This window comes from Nycticebus coucang, chromosome 3 (genome assembly GCF_027406575.1).
Source record: "Nycticebus coucang isolate mNycCou1 chromosome 3, mNycCou1.pri, whole genome shotgun sequence".
Classification (NCBI taxonomy): Eukaryota; Metazoa; Chordata; class Mammalia; order Primates; family Lorisidae; genus Nycticebus; species Nycticebus coucang.
In genome coordinates this window covers 26,772,904-26,790,673 of record NC_069782.1, presented here as the reverse complement: position 1 = coordinate 26,790,673, position 17,770 = coordinate 26,772,904, and the positions used below count along the sequence as shown (strand labels likewise).

The 17,770-nt window shown below is 43.3% G+C and overlaps 2 protein-coding genes across 3 annotated transcripts in view; one reads left to right on the top strand and one right to left on the bottom strand.

Annotated features, from left to right (window-relative positions):
* FGD6 (FYVE, RhoGEF and PH domain containing 6) overlaps positions 1–17,770 on the bottom strand; it is a 151,834-nt gene that overhangs the window by 15,159 nt on the left and 118,905 nt on the right. For both annotated transcript variants that reach the window (XM_053585574.1, XM_053585575.1), the window contains exons 15-18: positions 9,680–9,782; positions 7,656–7,802; positions 6,680–6,782; positions 4,153–4,280 (exon numbers count right to left, since the gene is read on the bottom strand). In XM_053585574.1, coding sequence (XP_053441549.1) covers positions 4,153–4,280; positions 6,680–6,782; positions 7,656–7,802; positions 9,680–9,782 — 481 coding nt within the window. The remainder of the gene's footprint in view (positions 1–4,152; positions 4,281–6,679; positions 6,783–7,655; positions 7,803–9,679; positions 9,783–17,770) is intronic.
* Positions 14,171–15,301, top strand: LOC128582066 (high mobility group protein B1-like). Its single transcript, XM_053585586.1, has one exon. The coding sequence runs from the start codon at positions 14,235–14,237 to the stop codon at positions 14,859–14,861; it is 627 nt and encodes a 208-aa protein (XP_053441561.1). The 5' UTR covers positions 14,171–14,234; the 3' UTR covers positions 14,862–15,301.

Here is a 17,770-nt window from a genome sequence, read left to right as displayed (position 1 = left end):
AACCCAGTGTCCACCAAGAGATGAATGGATAAACTGATAGACACATACAATGTAATATAATTCAGACACAAAAAGAAATAAAGTACTGACACATACTACAATTTTGATAAACCCTCAAAAACACTGTGCTAAGTGAAAGAATTTAGACACAAAGGTCACATATTATGTGATTCCTTTTATATGATATATCCAGAATAGGCAACACCAGAGGGACAGAAAGCAGATCAGAAGTTACCAGGGAGTGAAGGAAGGGGACAAAGGGGACTGATTACTTAATGGACACAAACAGGGTGTTTTCATAGGATGATGAAAAACTTTTAACACTAGAAAGACATGGTGGTTGCATAACATTGTGAGTACATTAAACACCACTGAACTGTAATGATTAATTTTACGGTATGTGAATTTCACCTCAGTTTAAAAAACACCAAAAGGAGGGTGGGGTGGAAAAGAAAAACACCAAAAGGCCCATTTTCTCAAGGAGAATACTATTTGGCTTTATAGCTCTTAACTAGATATGTTAATTTCTTCAGTCTAACCTAAAGAAGTAAAGTAGTTCTCGAACTTTAGCATATTATCTGAATCACCAGGAGTGCCTGTTAGAGTTTTTAATTCTGTAGATCATGGTGAGGCACAGGAACTTCTAATAAGTTTTCAAGTGATGCATTAGATACTGGTTGTGGAACACTTGAGAACCAGGGGAGTAAAAGAAATGGCTGCAAGCGGCAAGCAAAGGTTTGAAGTGGAAGGCTGGTTTGTGCGGCTGAGGGGAAAGATGGATGAAACAAGACTGGAGTTAGACTGAGTCTAGTCTAGACTACAAAAGCTGTAACTAGTGTTGTGTTGTGCAGTGCAGTTAGACTGAAGAGGGGAGCACATGGTAAGAATTAGATTTAGAAACTGTGACATCAGGGTAGAGAGAAGAAAAATTCCAGAGAACCGAGAACCATCTCACTTGATAAGAACCTCAACAGGACGAATGCAATGCTCAGTGCCTATAGCTCAGTGAGGAGGGTGCCAACCACATACACCAAGGCTGGTGAGTTGGAGCCCAGGCCAGGCCTGCTAAACACTGACAACTCCAATCAAATAGCCGGGTGTTGTGGCAGGCGCCTGTAGTCCCAGCTACTTGGGAGGTTGAGGCAAGAGATCGCTTAAGCCCTGGAGTGTGAGGTTGCTGTGAGCTGTGATGTCATAGCACTCTACCGAGGGCTACCTAATGAGACTGTCTAAAAAAAAAAAATATGAATGCAGACTTAGATTCGGGAATTGAGGGATGGAAGAGATAGTTCAGAGGTACTCACTAAATTGGCTCAACGAGTCTCATGTAAAACTCATCAATTAGGGGGCGGTGCCTGTGGTTCAACGAGTAGGGTTTGAATCCGCCCAGCCAAACTGCAACAAAAAATTGCCGAGCGTTGTGGCAGGCACCTGTAGTCCCAGCTACTTGGGAGGATGAGGCAAGAGAAACGCCTAAGCCCAAGAGCTGGAGGTTGCTGTGAGCTGTGACGCCACAGCACTCTACCGAGGGCAACAAAGTGAAACTCTGTCTCTAAAAAAAAAAACCACATCAATTAGAACTTTAAGCACTATTCTTATTATTTCATGAGATTGGTTTTAAATCACTTCATACTATTTTAACTGGGAATGTATGAGGTCAAATTTTTATTTTATCTTATTTTTTTGAGACAGAGTCTCACTATGTTGCCCTCAGTAGAGAGCTGTGGCGTCACAGCTCACAGCAACCGCAAACTCCTGGGCTTAGGCAATTCTCTTGCCTCAGCCTCTCAGTAGCTGGGAATACAGGCACCTGCCACATTGCTCAGCTATTTTTTGTTGCAGTTGTCATTGTTTAGCTGGCCTTGGCCGGGTTCAAACCCACCAGCTTCGGCCATATGTGCTACAGGCGCTGAGCCATTAGGTCAAAATTTTAGAGTTGTTTTGCTTCCCTGATACAACATCTCCACAGTAACCAAGCAATTAAAAACCCTACTCTGCTGGCCATAAAACTAGCACAGGTGGGACAGGGCATGGTGGCTTGTGCCTGTAATCCTAGCACTCTAAGAGGCTAAGGCGGGTGGAATGCCTGAGCTCAGGAATTCGAGACCAGCCTGAGCAAGAGCAAGACCGCAGCTCCAAAAATAGCCAAGTGTTGTGGCAAGTGCTTGTAGTCCCAGCTACCAGGGAGACTGAGGCAAGAGGATCACTTCACCCCAAGAGTTTGAGGTTGCTATGAACTATGACGCCATGGCACTCTACAAAGGGTGAAACTCTGTCTCAAAACAATAAACACCAGCACAGGTGGAACTAGTTGATAAACTAATCTAAATGGAGTGGCCAGAATGGCCATTCTGTCTGCTTTTTGATGTTTGCTGACTGATGATGCTTTCGTACTTAAATTTGAGGAACTGTGCCAGGTATGGTGGCTCATGCCAATCTGGGTGCCTTCATTGTCGCCACTTATTGGGGGCCTGGGACTGGCCAGGTCGCCGGTCCCCAGCTTATTTAGGTTCCAGAAGTGGACCGCTGTGCTATCATGCTCAGGAACAATTGCTCTTAGGTGCTTGAGGGCTTTTTGCTTTAGCAGAAGGGAGAGAGAGAGAAAGACAGTATTTGAGGGAGTAAAGCAGTCTTAGTAAGAAGAATACATCTTAGCAGTCTTTTGTAGAGAGAGATGCTGTGCAGGCGTTCTGCAGGCAGGAGAAGTGACAGAGTCAGAGTGAGCAGGCCCATGACAGAATGCGTGCTCTCGACTGCCTTCTCCTCCAGCCTCTTATAGACACACTCCCGTGGCTCTTAACACCACGGGTGTAGAGACTGCCAATCACTGATGCTCTCATCTCTCGAGCTCTCCTGTTTGTTAGGAGAGCCAAATCCCTCCCCATGCCCTTTTCACCGAGGTGCTACATTACTGAGCCACACAGGTGTTTCTCCTCACCTCTACTAAAAATAGAAAAAATAGCCAGGAGTTGTGGTACAGCTGTAGTCCCAGCTACTTGGGAGAATCGCTTAAGCCCAAGAGTACGAGGTTGCTGTGAGCTGTGATGCCATAGTACTCAAGCCAGTGTGACAGAGTGATATGCTGAATCTCAAGAAAAAAACAAAAACTGAGGCACTGCAATGGGGTATCAATAATAACTCTGAATTATGCCATTAGCAGGTCTAAACATGCAGGCTATTACAACTGTTTAAAATTTTCTTTAAGTTTAAAGGAAAGACAACCTACTATCAATGATACCACCTCTATCTAACTAACCAATGCCTAACAGACTGTACCAATCAATAAATACTAACACTGCCCAAAAGGTTCTAATTGGCTTCTTCCCTCTGGTAAGGAGCCACCTCAAACTAATTTTAACTTATTTTTACTTTCTATCGCTGCCATTAAATGTTCGCTAAACCTTTCAAGAGCCATTTTCTAAATGGCTCAGGTCAGAAGGGAGACTAAGCAAGATTGTGAGGCATCATCCACAACCATCATCAGTATTAAAATTCATGACTCGGGGGTGGCGCCTGTGGCTCAGTGAGTAGGGCGCCGGCCCCATATGCTGAGGGTGGCGGGTTCAAACCCAGCCCCGGCCAAACTGTAACAACAACAACAAAAAAAATAGCCGGGCGTTGTGGCGGGTGCCTGTAGTCCCAGCTACTTGGGAGGCTGAGGCAAGAGAATCGCGTAAGCCCAAGAGTTAGAGGTTGCTGTGAGCCGTGTGACGCCACGGCACTCTACAGAGGGCGGTACAATGAGACTCTTTCTCTACAAAAAAAAAAAATAATAATTCATGACTCGGGCAGCACCTGTGGCTCAGTGAGTAGGGCACCGGCCCCATATGCCGAGGGTGGTGGGTTCAAACCCAGCCCCGACCAAACTGCAACAAAAAAATAGCCGGGCGTTGTGGCGGGCTCCTGTAGTCCAGCTACTTGGGAGGCTGAGGCAAGAGAATCGCTTAAGCCCAGGAGTTGGAGGTTGCTGTGAGCTGTGTGACGCCACAGCACTCTACCAAGGGCCATAAAGTGAGACTCTGTCTCTACAAAAAAAAAAAAAAATTCATGACTCACCAGCATTGGGAATGATATCTTCCTCTGTGAAAAGAAAACTGTGTATTTTATATGCATATGAATAATTCAGCTTCTACCACGTTGCAAGTTACTTACTTCTTTGAGAGCAGCTGGGATTTTTTTCTGTTTCCTCCCCGATGGAATACTATGTAAGACCGAAGATAAGGCACTTGAAGGAGACTTGTGACTTCCAGGAGATCCAATCTTAGGGGAGTGCTGGTGATCTGAAACAAACCAGGTACACTTATGTAGCCAAGGGTGAGCACTCCACAATTCAATTTAATTCAAATCAACAAACGTTGCTGCACAAAATATCCATGGAAAACACATTCAAGAAACTGATGGCACTGATGGCTCCCAGGAAATGAAGATGGCTGGCTGAGAGGTGAGTGGAAGGAAGGTTTTCCCCTTTTTAAAAATGATTTTATACTTTTGGAATCTTAAACTATGTGAAAGGATTACTCTTTGTGCCTTTAGAATTCTGAAACATGTGAATATACTACCAACTTTTAAGTTTTAAAAAATAAATGAAAAGAAAAAAAACAACCCATCCCTATTTACTTAAAAAAAACCTGAAAAAAACCCTAGTATTGTTCCGTGTCTAGCTAATAATCACAATGTTATAATGAACAAAGGACTAGAAAAGGGGCTAAAGGACACAGATAAGGAAGAAATTAATTCTAACTGCAGAGGTTTCAGGGAAAGTGGGGGAAGAGTAAGATGTTTAAGACCACTAAGGCAGAAGTAAGACTTTTCCAGATTAATAAAAAGAGGAGAAAGAACAGTAAGAGGTTGACATGAGCAAAGGCAGGGAGATATGAAATTAGATCATCTATTTGGAGAATAACGAGGCTAGAAAAAATGAGACTGGTTCTAAGGATCTTGGTCTGTTGTTCAAGCTTTTTAGACTGGGGAGTGATATAACAGATTAAATATAGAAATATAAACCCATCAGTCATCAGGATTTACAAGTAGGAAAACCTGTTAGGAAATTATTAATCGTCAGGACAAAGGCCTTATTAGGGCTGAGATGGAAAAGATTTACTAACCAAATGGCTGTAGGGTAATGAGGGAGGAGGATGCAAAGATAAATTTTGAATGTTTGCAGCTTACATGTACGTACGTACGGTATACCCAGGAACAAAAGAAGGAACATAAAGAAATAGAAGGATGGGACATGTTGGAAAATGTATACAAACAATAATAAACCATTAATCTATAAATATACATGTATATGAATTCCAAAATAGCATGTCATTTAGTTTTATTCGCTTAGATATTCTTCTTTGCTAATGAAAAGCTGTCCTTGGCAATGAAGGCCAAATTTTTGATAATTTAGATTGTAGGTTTCAGGAACTTAAACAAAAATGCCTTCCCAATATATAGAAGTGAGGTACATTTAACTGTAGGATACTTGCATACAATGAGTAGGCAGATGTGAAGGATTGTTTTGTATTTGGTCAAAAAGCTGCACATTCAGGCTCAGGGCCCACAGCTCAATGGTTAGGGTGCGGGCCACATACACCCAGGCAGGTAGGTTTGAACCCGGCCCGGGCCTGCTAAACAACAATGACAACTGCAACCACAACAACAAAATAGCTGGGGCTCGGTACCTGTAGCTCAATGAGTAGGACGTGGGCCACATATACAGAAGCTGGTGGGTTCGAGCCCAGCCTGGGCTGGCTAAACAACAATGACAACTGCAACCAAAAAAAAAAAGAAAAGGAAAAAAAAAAAAAGCCAGGTGTTGTGGCAGGTGCCTGTAGTCCCAGCTACTCAGGAGGCTGAGGCAAGAGAATTGCTTAAGCCCAAGAGTTTGAGGTTGCTGTGAGCTGTGATGCTACAGCACTCTACTGAGGGCGACATAATTAAATTGTGTCTCCAAAAAAAGCGGCACATTAAGACATACAATAAAATCTCATTAAAAGAGTCGGGTGTAGTGGCTCACGTCTGCAATCTGAGTACTCTTGGAGGCCAAAGCAGGTGGATTGCTTGAGCTTAGGAGTTCCAGACCAGCCTGAGCAAGAGTGAGACCCTGTCTCTAAAAATAGCCAAGCTTTGTGGCAGCTGCCTGTAGTCCCAGCTACTTGGGAGGCTAAGGCAAGAGAATTGCTCGAGCCCAAGAGTTTGAGGTTGCTGTGAGCTAAAATGCCACAGCAGTCACAAAGTGAAACTCTGTCTCAAAATAAGCTCCCCCCCACCAAAAAACAAAAACAAAAAAATCACTGAATCAGTTCAAGTGACTTGAACTTCCATAGAGAATTATTCTACAGATAGATACAAAGGATTGGCAATAAGCATACTGTTGTGCGAAACTAGAAACTTCAAAATTACTCGAAAGTTAAACTTCCCTATTAACTGTGTTAAGCATTTTACACTGTAATTCCATTTCTACAATTAGTTTTCTTAGCAAAATCTTTTTGGCAGATTAAAAACAAATTCTAGTCCAACTTCTCTTGGAATTACCCCAAAATGGGAGTTAAGAAAGCTCAGTACAAGTTTTGAGATAAGCATCGTCACATTCCTTGCTAAGGTACTGAAGATAATTCTTTTGGAAGGTCATTTAAAAGCACCTGGGGAATAAAGGAGTTTCTGGTTAAATCTTTACTTATCATATAATTACCTAATTTCTGCAGTTCTTCAAAACAATGTTCACATACTCTTGCTGGTTGATTTTTCAGGTAATCTAAGCCATACTTATTTGATGAACAAGCTTGGCATACAATCTGATAAAACATATTGGGATTATTTTATTAGAAACACTTTCATTTACAAACCATAAAGTATGCTACAATTTATAATACTGTCCACTTTTCAAAACAAGTTCAGAGTCACTCAATCTCACTTAATCTTGGTAGTAAATCAATGGAGTTCAGGCATGTGATGATCTAACACACAGTACCACATTTCAAAGATGAAGAGGCCGCAGATTATTACTGAGCACTTACTAGATAAAATAATAAAGGAGTTAATATGTCCAAAATGCTTAGGACAGGGCCTGGCGTATCAATGAATCCTGTTAGCTGTACTGATCGCCATCACCATCGTCATCATGATCATTATCATTGCTGTAGCAACGACCACTTCTCTACTCCTCTACCAAACGTCCAGCTCTGCACCAAATTTCTCTGAACAGCTCCTCCTTTAATCCTCACAGGAACTCTCTGATGTCACTGTGACTATGCTTACTCTACTAATATGTCTTGAAGGCTTAGAAATATAACCAGGGATAACTTCAACACTGAAAGGTCCCAATTAGCTGTAAATGTGAAGGTCTATTTAATTGTGAATTTGTGAGTTTTTGTTTTTGAATGAAAGTTATCTATTACTGACATTCTAAAGCAGTGGTTCTCAACCTTCCCAATGCCGCGATGTATTTTCATTGTTACAAAGGGGTCGCGACCCATAGGTTGAGAACCGCTGTTCTAAAGTAACTTTGGGATAGGAGGGAGGAAGTTTCCTGACAAGGTTCCCTCCACCCCTAACCAGAGAAAACACCATCCAGGTTTTCCACCACCATTCTTTTGTTGTTGTTGTTTTTAACTACAGTGGTTCATGAGGGGACAATCACAATGGAGATGGGTGTTATCGCAGCCAACCTTTCCGCAGGCTCGACAGTGGTGTCGTCTCCAGGTCAGGGTAAATTCACTTGTACAGATCATACACATTGTGGCTCTGGTATCAGGAATCCAGATGGGAGCCTTTGAGCCCAGAGGACTAACTTCCTCTTTATTTTCTGAGTCTGCCTGCATGAGAAGCACAAGTAATTATCTTCATACACACTGCCTGCTGCACCTTTTTATTTGGCAGGGACTTCTAACAGTTATCACTAAGGAAGTGGGATGAAATACAGGCCATTATATTTTTCATGTGTTCACAATATTAAGATTAGCTACATCCTGGCTGGGCGAGGTGACTCATGCCTGTAATCCCAGCACTTGGGAGGTCGAAGCAGGTGGATTGCCTGAGCTCACAGGTTTGAGACCAGCCTGAGCCAGAGAGAGACTCAGTCTCTAAAAACAGCCATGCATTGCAGCAGGTGCTTATATTCCCAGCTACTTGGAAAACTGAGGCAAGAGAATCACTTAAGCCCAGCAGTTTGACCTTGCTGTGAGCTATGATGTCACAGCACTCTACAAAGGGTGACAAAATCCTCTAATGTAAAATTAACTTAAAAAGATGTTTGTGTGGGCGGTGCCTGTGGCTCAAGGAGTAGGGTGCCAGTCCCATATGCCGGAGGTGGCGGGTTCAAACCTAGCCTCGGCCAAAAACAAAAAAAGATGTTTGTGGTAGTGGAGTGACAGCCATGTAGTTTTTCCCTTCAACTATTCTGTTTTTCTTTCTTTTTTTTTTTGAAACACAGTCTCACTATGTTGCCTTCAGTAGAGTGCCATGATGTCACAGCTCACAGCAACCTCAAACTCTTGGGCTTAAGTGATTCTCTTGCCTCAGCCTCCCAGGTAGCTGGGACTACAGGTGCCTGCCACAATGCCTGGCTAGTTTTTGTTGCAATTGTTTAGCTGGCCCTGCCTGGGTTCAAACCCGCCACCTTCGGTGCATGTGGCTGGTGCTGTAACCATTGTGTTACGGGTGCCGAGCCTCTTTTTTTTTTTTTTAAGGGAAGGAAGGGGTCAGACTCAGTGACTCATGCCTGTAATCCAGCCTGTAATCCTAGCACTCTGGGAGGCCAAGGTGGGCAGACATTATGAGCTATGATGATGCCCTGGCACTGTACCCTGGGCGACAGAGTAATTCTGTCACCAAAAAAATAAATAAATTAAAAATAAATGAATAAGTCAGGCATGGTGGCTCACGCCTGTAATCCTAGGTGGATTGCCTGAGCTCATGGGTTCGAGACGAGCCTGAGCCAGAGCAAGACACCATCTCTAAAAAATAACCAGGTATTGGGTGGCACCTGTGGCTCAGTGGGTGGGGTGCTGGTCCCATATACTAAGGGTAGTGGGTTCAGGCCCAGCCCCAGCCAGAATGCAAAAAAAAAAAAAAAATAGCCAGGCATTGTGGCAGGCACCTGTAGTCCCAGCTACTTGGGAGGCTGAGGCAAGAGAATTGTCTAAGCCCAAGGATTTGGAGGTTGCTGTGAGCTGTGACGCCATGGCACTCTACCGAGGGTTAATAAGTAAGACTCTTGTCTCAAAAAACAAACAAAAAAAAACAGGTGTTGTGGTGGGCACCTGTAGTCCCAGCTACTCAGGAGGCTGAGGCAAGAGAATCACTTGAGTCCAAGAGTTCGATGTTGCTGTGACCTGTGATGTCATGGCACTCTACTGAGGGTGACAAAGTGAGACTCTGTCTCAAAAAATAATAAATAAATAAATAAAATAAATAAAATGGAGGGAGGAAGGGAGGGAAAGAAGCTATTCTGTATTTCCTAAATTCTACAATAAAGTTTTCAAACTAGGAAAATACATGAATATGCTTATATGCTATCAGAGGCTGAAGTTAAACATCAAAAGAAGGATAAACGTATAGTGCTGAAATAAGACACACACCTCGATCACTCTGGGACACAAATGTTGCTTTACTAAACCTCTGAGAAATGGATCTGAAAGGTAAAAATTGTTTGAAATGCACTAGAAGAAAAAAAAAAAAAACAAGAAAATACCTCTTCAAGACTCCTACTAGGACAGAAGGTGATTCTTTTCCTGGCATAGTCTTCTATTGATCTGGAAATTGCTTCTAACCATTCATCCCTTTCTGTGGCAGAACTGTTGGGGGCAAAAGAAGGTTCCATCAACCAGATGTCAGCGTTTATTCTTTGCCTTTTTCTTACTTCTTTTCCTGTACCCATGACAACAGACATTACTAACCTTCCAACAATATTCATCAAAAGAAGCAACTCTGCAGTTTTATAGAAACAAATAATCAGAGCAGGCAATAGAGAATCCATGGAATTTCAGCAAATACAATGTTTTTTTTTCCTTTCTAAAAGTTCCACTTTATGTTAAATAGCTTTTGAAGTCTTCTACCTTTGGAATTATTTTTGTTTAAGGGCCAGTTATACAGTTAATAACTATTATTATTTACATAACCAAGAAGTTTCCTAAGACATACTCCTAGAATTTAAAAATCTTCCAAAGGGCGGCACCCATGGCTCAAGGAGTAGGGCGCCGGTCCCATATGCCGGAGGTGGCGGGTTCAAACCTAGCCCCGGCAAAAAACCACAAAAAAAATAAAAAATAAAAATCTTCCAAGAAATAAAGTTTCAAATGCTGATTTTTAGCATAGAATACGAAATATCTTTAGACTATTAAACTTACTAAAAATACCTTGGATGAACAGTGGGATAAAGAGAACATATTTTTTAGTATCTTTAGAGATGTTGAAGCAGTAGTTAAGAGTGAAATAGCTATTAGGGCTCCTCTACCTATGTAGAGGTAGTCATTGGGAGGTATCCTTAATTCAACTCTAGGCAGGAATGGGCTGAACAGGGGAAAAACCATTCAGAAAAAGGCATTTTTGTTCTATATTTTCACAATCATGCCTCTCCCCCAAAACTCTGTAGTAACTTCCAAATCATCACAACTTCAGCACATTTTTTGAAGCTATTATTTAAATTTTGTTTTGCATATTCAAAACAGAGAGGTGCACCCTAGGCCTTATAAATATAATAAATATGTAAATCTATACATATATATGGGCCACTATGACAGTTTTGAGACAGACTGTGTTATGGTCCACTATTTCACTTCCACAACACAAAGCTGACAGCATTCTTTCTGATTCCCCGGGCAAGTTTCACCTTGCTCGGCTAGGCTTACTGGGTTGCTGAGAGGGCTTCCTTTGTTTCCCTTTGTGTGGATTTTACATTTCTTGATTTTTATGTATCTCAAAACTTTCATAATGGCCCCCGGACAGGTAGAGAGAACAAGAAAAGGGAAGGGAGAGAATAAGAAATTTTAATAGTGAATTTACAAGTCTATTGTAATAAAATAAAACAGGTTATGATAGTATTGTGACTGTGTAAAAAAGAAAAAAGTCTGGGGCGGCGCCTGTAGCTCGGTGGGTAGGGCACCGGCCCAATATACCGAGGGTGGCAGGTTCAAACCCAGCCCCGGCCAAATTGCAACAACAACAACAATAAAAAAAAAAATAGCCGGGTGTTGTGGCAGGTGCCTGTAGTCCCAGCTACTCGGGAGGCTGAGGTAAGAAAATTGCCTAAGCCCAGGAGTTGGAGGTTGCTGTGAGTAGTGTGACGCCACGGCACTCCACTGAGGGCGATAAAGTGAGACTCTGTCTCTACCAAAAAAAAAAGTCTGTATTTTTTAGAAAAGCATACTGAAGTATGTAGGAGTGAAATGACCTGACATCTATAATTTGTTTTAAAATTTATTGTTTTAAAATCTATTGATTAAATTTTGTGGCTCGGCGCCTGTGGCTCAAGTGGCTAAGGCGCCAGCCACATACACCTGAGCTGGAGGGTTTGAATCCAGCCCAGGCCTGCCAAACAACAACGACAGCTGCAACCAAAAAATAGCCGGGCATTGTGGCGGGCGCCTGTAGTCCCAGCTACTTGGGAGGCGGAGGCAAGAGAATCGCGTGAGCCCAGGAGTTGGAGGTTGCTGTGAGCTGTGATGCCACAGCACTCTACCCAGGGCAACAGCTTGAGGCTCTGTCTCAAAAAATAAATAAATAAATAAAAAACAAATTTTGTTCTGCATATTCAAAATGGTTAAAAAACAGGATAACTAGTGGCACAATGTTGATTTTTTTTTTTTTTTTTTTTTTGGTTATTGGCCGGGGCTGGGTTTGAACCTACCACCTCTGGCATATGGGACCAGTGCCCTACTCCTTGAGCCACAGGCGCCGCCCCACAATGTTGATTTTTGAGACTGGGTGACTGTACAGTTTATTGTATCAGATACTCTAATTTTAAGTCAATTTGAACTTTTCCTCTTTTTTTTTTTTTTTTGGCCGGGGCTAGGTTTGAACCCGCCACCTCTGGCATATGGGACGGGCGCCCTACTCCTTGAGCCACAGGCGCCACCCCAATTTGAACTTTTCAAAGTATTTCTAAAATAAAAAAACCCATCATAAATAATGATACAGATGGGCAGTATGCTGCTATATTTTGAAGACCTATGGCATGTTAAAACGATATGAGGAAAATAAAAAAAAAAAAAAAAAGAAGAAACCACTGCCTTCCCCGTGAGAGTCATTCTCTGGAAATGTACCTCCCTACTAAATAGTTTCAGTGGCATTAGAATATTCATTCTTATGGATATAGAAAAGTGGAAATCCAGTTTCCAAATAAAATATAAAAACTAATGTATTTCTCAAATTTTCATTATATACAAAGAGCAAAATAAAAAAGAAATGACCTCTTTCTTGCTAAACCAAACAGAACCAGCTGTTACTCTATTGCCCCTATAGTACTGCCATAACCAGTGCATTTAATGGTTACTTTCTGTCGGGCAACCGTCCCAAATACATTGCAAATGTCATTGTGTCTTATCCCTAGAGCTCTCCCATGGAATATATACTGGATCTTACACGCCTCCGCCTTCATTGTTTACAGATAAGGAAACTGAGGAGGGTGAGCTGTGTTAGGTAATTTGCTTTATACACAACAGGCCACTGAGAGATGAGCGGGCATCAGACCCAGGTGTAGTTAAGGATTGGACCCTCCACCTTAGGTCACTGCCAGCCTCTGCTCGTGTTCTCTGAGGAACTACACCACAAGAACACATGCTCAGGCTTCTGAGCAAACGTTCTTAAAGCATTACCATCCCCCTAACCTCTCCTGTTCTTCACTGGAAGAAGTAACAGAAAGCAGAGAGGCAGATGGCAAATTTAAGAATTGCCGTTGGATTCTTCTGGAGCCTTGGAAGCATGTGGAATGTGATTCAACTGTGCAAATCATGTCACATAAGCTGTTCTTTCATCTAATCATTCCTGGCTCTCTCTTGTGGGGGGTTCTGCCAAGACAATGTTTACCAGCTCTTGATAACACATTTCTCACAGACCACACACATTTACTCACAGCAGCCAATGCAGACATTCTAGGTTTCTTTTTGTATTCTTTTCTTTCTAGAATGTGTACATTACCAGAAAGCAGACTGTGTCAAATAAATATCATTTTCACACTAAGTAGGATGTAATACCAAGGGGGAAAGCCCTCCAATAGAAGAGATTTCTGCTTCGACCTTGCCACACCATTTACTACTTGTGGTACTCTGAGGTTCAAGGGCCTCATGACTACGATTCATGTCAGTAACATTTACTGGGAGCCTACGAAGGGCCAGGACCTGAGCCATGAACTGGGCCTAAAAAATACATATCACTTTTAAGGGTTCACACTGAACTGAGGTGAAAAAATAAATTAACATATGATAAAACAAAGGTAGATAAGTAACATAGAAGTAGCAAGTTATTTAATTAGGGCTTTGCAGAGGGGATAACAAAATTAGGATTTGAAGAATTATAGGAGTTTGGCAGGGAATTCTGTGTCTCTGTGTACCCTCCTTGAGTCCTCTAAGTTTTGGTTATCTCTAACCTGATGATGCCCCAATATATGGCTCTGCCTCGGCTTCCCTCTGATACCCAGACACCTGCTCCTTGAGGAGGGTGTTTTATAAGCAGCTCACATTCAGCATGCACATCTGAAACAAATCCCTGATTAGCCCCCTAAAAGCTGCTCTTCTCCCAATGCTCCCTATCACAGTTCTCGGCACACCCCTCCAGTACCCCATACAAGGTGGAGACTCACTCTGATGATCCCCTACTTTGAATTACTGCTTTTAGTACACCTCCCAGGCCATATTCCACATGGCAGCCACAATCTTTAAAAAATGCCAATCTGGCGGCGCCTGTGGCTCAGTCGGTAAGGCGCCGGCCCCATATACCGAGGGTGGTGGGTTCAAACCCAGACCCGGCTGAACTACAACCAAAAAATAGCCGGGCGTTGTGGCAGGCGCCTATAGTCCCAGCTACTCGGGAGGCTGAGGCAGAAGAATCGCTTGGGCCCAGGAGTTGGAGGTTGCTGTGAGCTGTGTGATGCCATGGCACTCTACCAAGGGCCATAAAGTGAAACTCTGTCTCTAAAAAAAAAACCGACAGCCATTGCAGTACATTGAGCTCCATAGAGACAGCGCCGGGGCAAGTGAGAGCCGGACGGGCATTGGGCGACTCTGTGCCTCGCTGAGGAAAAATAACTAAACATGGGCAAAGGAGATCCTAAGAAGCCGAGAGGCAAAATGTCATCATATGCATTCTTTGTGCAAACTTGTCGGGAGGAGCACAAGAAGCAGCACCCAGATGCTTCAGTCAACTTCTCAGAATTTTCTAAGAAGTGCTCAGAGAGGTGGAAGACCATGTCTGCTAAAGAGAAAGGAAAATTTGAAGATATGGCAAAGGCGGACAAGGCCCGTTATGAAAGAGAAATGAAAACCTATATCCCTCCTAAAGGGGAAACAAAAAAGAAGTTCAAGGATCCCAATGCACCCAAGAGGCCTCCTTCGGCCTTTTTCTTGTTCTGTTCTGAGTATCGCCCAAAAATCAAAGGAGAACATCCTGGCCTATCCATTGGTGATGTTGCAAAGAAGCTGGGGGAGATGTGGAATAACACTGCTGCGGATGACAAGCAGCCTTATGAAAAGAAGGCTGCAAAGCTGAAGGAAAAATACGAAAAGGATAGTGCTGCATACCGAGCTAAAGGAAAGCCTGATGCAGCAAAAAAGGGAGTCGTCAAGGCTGAAAAAAGCAAGAAAAAGAAGGAAGAGGAGGAAGATGAGGAAGACGAAGAGGATGAAGAGGAGGAGGAAGATGAAGATGAAGATGATGAATAAGTTGGTTCTAGCGCAGTTTTGTTTCTTGTCTATAAAGCATTTAACCCCCCTGTACACAACTCACTCCTTTTAAAGAAAAAAATTGAAATGTAAGGCTGTGTAAGATTTGTTTTTAAACTGTACAGTGTCTTTTTTTGTATAGTTAACACACTACCGAATGTGTCTTTAGATAGCCCTGTCCTGGTGGTATTTTCAATAGCCACTAACCTTGCCTGGTACAGTATGGGGGTTGTAAATTGGCATGGAAATTTAAAGCAGGTTCTTGGTGCACAGCACAAATTAGTTATATATGGGGATGGTAGTTTTTTCATCTTCAGTTGTCTCTGATGCAGCTTATACGAAATAATTGTTGTTCTGTTAACTGAATACCACTCTGTAATTGCAAAAAAAAAGTTGCAGCTGTTTTGTTGACATTCTGAATGCTTCTAAGTAAATACAATTTTTTTTATTTAAAAAAAATAAATAAATAAATAAAAAAAACAAAAAAACTCTTTAAAAAATCCCAATCTGATCACATCATTCTCTTGTATAAATAAGTCTTTCGGTGGCTTCTTCTGACCCATGGGCTAAGGATCAAAATCCACAAGATGGTTCTGCATAACTGGCATTGCCTGTCCCTCCACGCTTATTTGGAGTCAATCTCCTGCTCCCTCTTAAGCTCATGCCACACCGGCCTTTTAGTTCTTGAATACGCCACGCCCGCTCCGAATTCATGACCTTTGCACACATCCCTCCTAATGCCCAGGAAGCTCTCCCTTTCCTCTGCCTGGCTATCCAATACCTATTTATCCTTCGTGAGTCAGTGTCCACAGCCCGTCCTTTCGGGAACTTATTCCTGACTGTCCTCTCCCCACCCAGCCTAGCTAAGGTCCTTCGCTTTACAGTCTCATAGCACCTGGTATTTTTCCTTTTGTCACTTACAATACTTGTGCTAGTATTTGCTAACTTACTTCCTCCCAGGATGTAAGCTCATGAAGGAGGACGCTTTTAATTCCCCACTGTATGCTGATACCTAGCACACTGTCTGGCCCAGGCAGAGGCTCCATATTCCACATTGAATAAAGGATGGATTTCATGTAGGGGTGAGGAATGTGCAAGGCAAAAGGATATGGAGTAAGATGGCACTCGTGGGGAGTCACGAGCAGACCACGGTGCTGGGACACACAATGTGTTCATGGCGGGACCTGGGGAGAATGGAGATGAGGCCAGCGAGGCAGACAGAAACCAGATTATACCTTCCCCCAGTCCCCTTTTTTTCTTTTTAAGATTTTATTTCTCTGTTCATCTTGCAGCCAAAACCTACCCCCCTGCCCCACTTTAACCTGTGATACAAGATCTACCTCACTGTGGTGGAGGAATTCAGAGAAGAGCATGGCACACTGCTGGCATTTAATACATAGTAGCTCCCTTTCCTCTGTGCTGGCCTAACCTGCCCTTGAAAATTTGTTCTTCTTTTATTGAGAACTTCCTGGTTCTATAATTCCTCCTGTATACCCATATTCAACCCCTCAGTGATCCTGTGGCTCTGCCTCATTCCGACCCCTTCTCAACACTGTAGTCCAAGACACCATCATCACCAGCCTGCTTCCTGGGCTCCCAACTTCTGCTTTAGTCCCCCGAAGCTCTGTCAGGGGACAAAAGCAGTCAGTGTGATCTTTTGAAACAATTAATTGAATCTTTGAATTTTTAGCTTGAAACCCGCAGATGGTTTCCCATCACACTTAAAAATCCAATGACCAGTGCAGTCTATGAGGCCTCACAGGACCTGCTCCATACATTCCTGCCCTGTCCCCCACCTGACCTCACATTTGACCTTCCCTGGAACACCAGGCTTCACTCACATTGGGCTTCTTGCTGTTTCTTTAACACACTGAACGCTTTTCCTGCCTCCTTCCTATCTCTTGGCTGTTTCCTCAACCTGGAATTTGCTCCTTTCTGGTCTCTGCTTCTCCTCACGACTTTTCTGATCTCCCCATTAAAACAGCCCAGCCCAACACTCTGTGTGTGCTCAGTCTTCTTCATCTTTTTTTTTTTTGGTAGAGACAGTCTTACTTTATGGCCCTCGGTAGAGTGCCGTGGCCTCACACAGCTCACAGCAGCCTTCAACTCCTGGGCTTAAGCGATTCTCTTGCCGCAGCCTCCCGAGTAGCTGGGACTACAGGCGCCCGCCACAATGCCCGGCTATTTTTTGGTTGCAGTTTGGCTGGGCCGGGTTTGAACCCGCCACCCTCGGTATATGGGGCCGGCGCCTTACCGACTGAGCCACAGGCGCCACCCACTCTTTATTTTTTTTATTGAGGCAGAGTCTCACTTTGTCACACTCAGTAGAGTGCTGTGGCATCACAGATCACAGCAATTTCAAATTCTTTGGCTCAAGCAATTCTCTAGCCTCAGCCTCCCTATCAGCTAGGACTACAGGTGCCCGCTACAATACCTGGCAATTTTTTTGTTTGTTTGTTTATTTGTTTAGCAGCCCTAGGCCAGGTTTGAACCCACCAGCTCTGGAGCATGTGGCCAGCCCCCTAACCAGAGCTGTGGGTGCCCAGAACAAAGCTCCTTACAGTCAGGGACTTTGCGCTCCCAGCTCCTGGAGCAATTACCTGGCAACAAGTAGGTGCCTGGTAAATATCTGTTGAATGGATGACAGACATTAGACAGTCCCCTTCCCCAGCTGCTCCACCTATGCCAGTCACCAAACAATGAATTGCTCCCATCAGTAAAGTTCCTCCGACCCAGCAATGACAGTCACCAAGCACCAGATGACTACTAAGAAAAAGACAGAGAAGGGATCCATACATCACAGTCACAGAACAATATATAAAATGGTTCATATGTGACCCTCCTGCCCACCCCTGAAATAAGGCACAACACGAAAGCTAGTGTCTCATGACAGCCAGCTCTGCCTGGTA

Excerpts from the sequence above, each read along its gene's own strand:
- LOC128582066 (XM_053585586.1), top strand. The coding sequence starts at position 14,235 with ATGGGCAAAGGAGATCCTAAGAAGCCGAGAGGCAAAATGTCATCATAT.